This window comes from Babylonia areolata, chromosome 14 (assembly GCF_041734735.1).
Source record: "Babylonia areolata isolate BAREFJ2019XMU chromosome 14, ASM4173473v1, whole genome shotgun sequence".
Lineage (NCBI taxonomy): Eukaryota > Metazoa > Mollusca > Gastropoda > Neogastropoda > Buccinidae > Babylonia > Babylonia areolata.
This window is the reverse complement of record NC_134889.1, coordinates 28,444,565-28,447,064: the sequence shown is the minus strand read 5'-3', so window position 1 is coordinate 28,447,064 and position 2,500 is coordinate 28,444,565. Positions and strand designations below refer to the sequence as shown.

Genomic DNA, 2,500 nt, shown 5'->3' with positions numbered 1-2,500 from the left:
AGACAGAGAGAGAGAGAGAGGGGGGGAGGGGAGGGGGGAGACGGAAGGAGAGTGAGGGAGAGACAGAGAGAGAGAGAGACAGACAGACAGAGAGAGAGAGAGAGAGAGAGACAGACAGACAGACAGAGAGAGAGAGGGGGGGGCGAGGGGGGAGACAGAAGGAGAGAGGGGGAAAGACAGAGAGAGAGAGAGAGAGAGAGAGAGAGAGAGAGACAGACAGACAGACAGACAGACAGACAGACAGAGAGACAGACAGACAGACAGACAGAGAGACAGACAGACAGACAGACAGACAGAGAGGGGGGAAGGGGAGGGGGGAGACGGAAGGAGAGAGGGGGAGAGAGAGAGAGAGAGAGAGAGAGAGAGAGAGAGAGAGACAGACAGACAGAGAGAGAGAGAGGGGGGAAGGGGAGGGGGAAGACGGAAGGAGAGGGAGAGACAGAGAGAGAGAGAGAGACAGACAGACAGACAGAGAGAGGGGGGAAGGGGAGGGGGGAGACGGAAGGAGAGAGGGGGAGAGACAGAGAGATAACAGGCACTGAGAGAGAGAGAGAGAGAGAGAGAGAGGAGAGGGAAAGTAAGGGGAAGACAATATATATGGCGTGCATGTTTCTGAGGTTTCTGTAAACTGTTTCAAGTATGGAGAGGGGGGCCGGGGGAAGTGGGGGCCTAGGGGGGCGGGAGGGGGGCGAGGGGGGTGTCACTAAAACGTTAACGGTCCTGTAGCTTTTTACGGTCCCCAAGGCAGTGGGTTCATTCTCACTGTCAGCTCCACAGGACGGAAGATGGGGCCCGGTCCTCTCCTCAGTTCCAGAGTTTTGAACCTCCACTCACCCATTCACACCCAGGAGGAGTGAGGGAAGTCGGAGCAAAGTGCCTTTCCCAAGGACACAACGCTATGCCGCGCCGAGGCTCTTACCACTGGATCTGTGGTCCAACACTCAGCTCACAACTCACAGAATAACATAAGTGTCACAGGTGTGAAGTGACTCAGCAGCAGTGCAGGGTCTCCACTGGTGTGTGGCCTCCTGGCGACCTGACAACGATGGTTCCCTGTGGACTGTCGACACTGGAACCGTGACGGACGAACCCGGGGTGTGGCCGTGTATGGGGGGATCTAAATGAGCGGCGTGGAGGTAATGCCACTGAAACGGTGAAGATGATGGGGCAGAAAAAAAAAAGTTAACAGGTGAGCCAACAGCAGAGTGAAAGCTGTACGATCAATGTTATCTCCATTGCGATGGAAAATCATTTACGGTTTAGTCTTTTGTGAAGGACTATGCCTCTCAGACTAGAAGGCAAGATTGCGCGGGCTCTTAATGAAGTGCTGCAGGCTTGGGGGGCTGGTTGGCCTTTTGGGAACCACCCCCAACGCCAGTCCGGCGTTCTAGAGCCTTCTTGGCCGAGAGAGCGGGGATGTACCTTGGGCAAGGCACTCTGCGCTATAATCAAATTCTAGCCCAACTGCTGTTCTGATAGTCATAGACAAACATGACTGAGTGTCATGCATGGTCCAACACCCAACAACCAAGTTTGTATTGGGGGGGGGGTGGGGGGGTGGGGGGGGGGGGAGGCTGTATTCACGTCACGCTTACCCATCCTCAAGAGGAAAATGATCAGTGATAAATTCCCAAGGGTCCGTCAGGAACCAGTGCTCGGTCAACTGTCGCTGGAACCGGCGGTTTTCGTCCAAATGGCCGCTGCCCCACGTGACGTCCAGGGGACGCCACTCTCCCTTGACGAAGACGATGTTCCAGGCATGGTTAGTGGTACTTTGGGCGGTGAAGACAGTGTGTGGGTTATAGTCCATCCCTTTGTCCAGACCGCTGACCATGAGACAGGGAATGTTGGCCTCTCTGAAATATATCAATAATAATAATAATAATAACAAAAGTATTTCTATAGCGCTGAATCTTGTGTATAGACAAATCAAAGCGCTTTCACACCAGTCATTCACACGCATGCATAACTCTAAAACTGGAGAAACTGAAGACAAGGAAGAGGCAGGGGAGGGAGGCTATCTTGGGAAGAGCTGGGTTTTAAAGCCAGACTACCTCGCGCTGGGACTACACGGCGTAGGGGCGCGTCCCCCAGGTGGCGGATGGGAGAGCCCTCCCTTTGGGGGTTGCACCAAATGATATGGAATAAGGTGCCGTGGACCCACATAGTCTAGGAGAAGGACAACTCTGATTTCAAACCCGGGCAGATGGAGTCTGTTAGCCTCAGCAGGCAGTCCTTCCAAGAGAAGGAAAACTCCAAAGAGAAAACCCGGCCAACTGTAAACCGTTACCAGAACAGGAGATCACCGAAGACGGCGCCACAGTGGCCTCTCTAAGGGGCGTGATCTAGTCAAAACCGGCTGTGCACGCACTCTACGACACATGGCTACGGAGACAACAAGGCCAGACTTGAAAGAGCTGAGTGCGGAGACTTAACGAAGCGAAAGAGGAAGTTCATGAAAAATGAAAAAATGAAACTTCTCTGCCCTTCAAAAAACTTC

General features: G+C 53.6%; 1 protein-coding gene across 3 annotated transcripts in view; it reads right to left on the bottom strand.

Annotated features, from left to right (window-relative positions):
• The window catches only part of LOC143289573 (kyphoscoliosis peptidase-like), a 26,192-nt gene that overhangs the window by 7,714 nt on the left and 15,978 nt on the right, over positions 1 to 2,500 (bottom strand). For all 3 annotated transcript variants that reach the window (XM_076598600.1, XM_076598598.1, XM_076598599.1), the window contains exon 6: positions 1,596 to 1,856. In XM_076598600.1, coding sequence (XP_076454715.1) covers positions 1,596 to 1,856 — 261 coding nt within the window. The remainder of the gene's footprint in view (positions 1 to 1,595; positions 1,857 to 2,500) is intronic.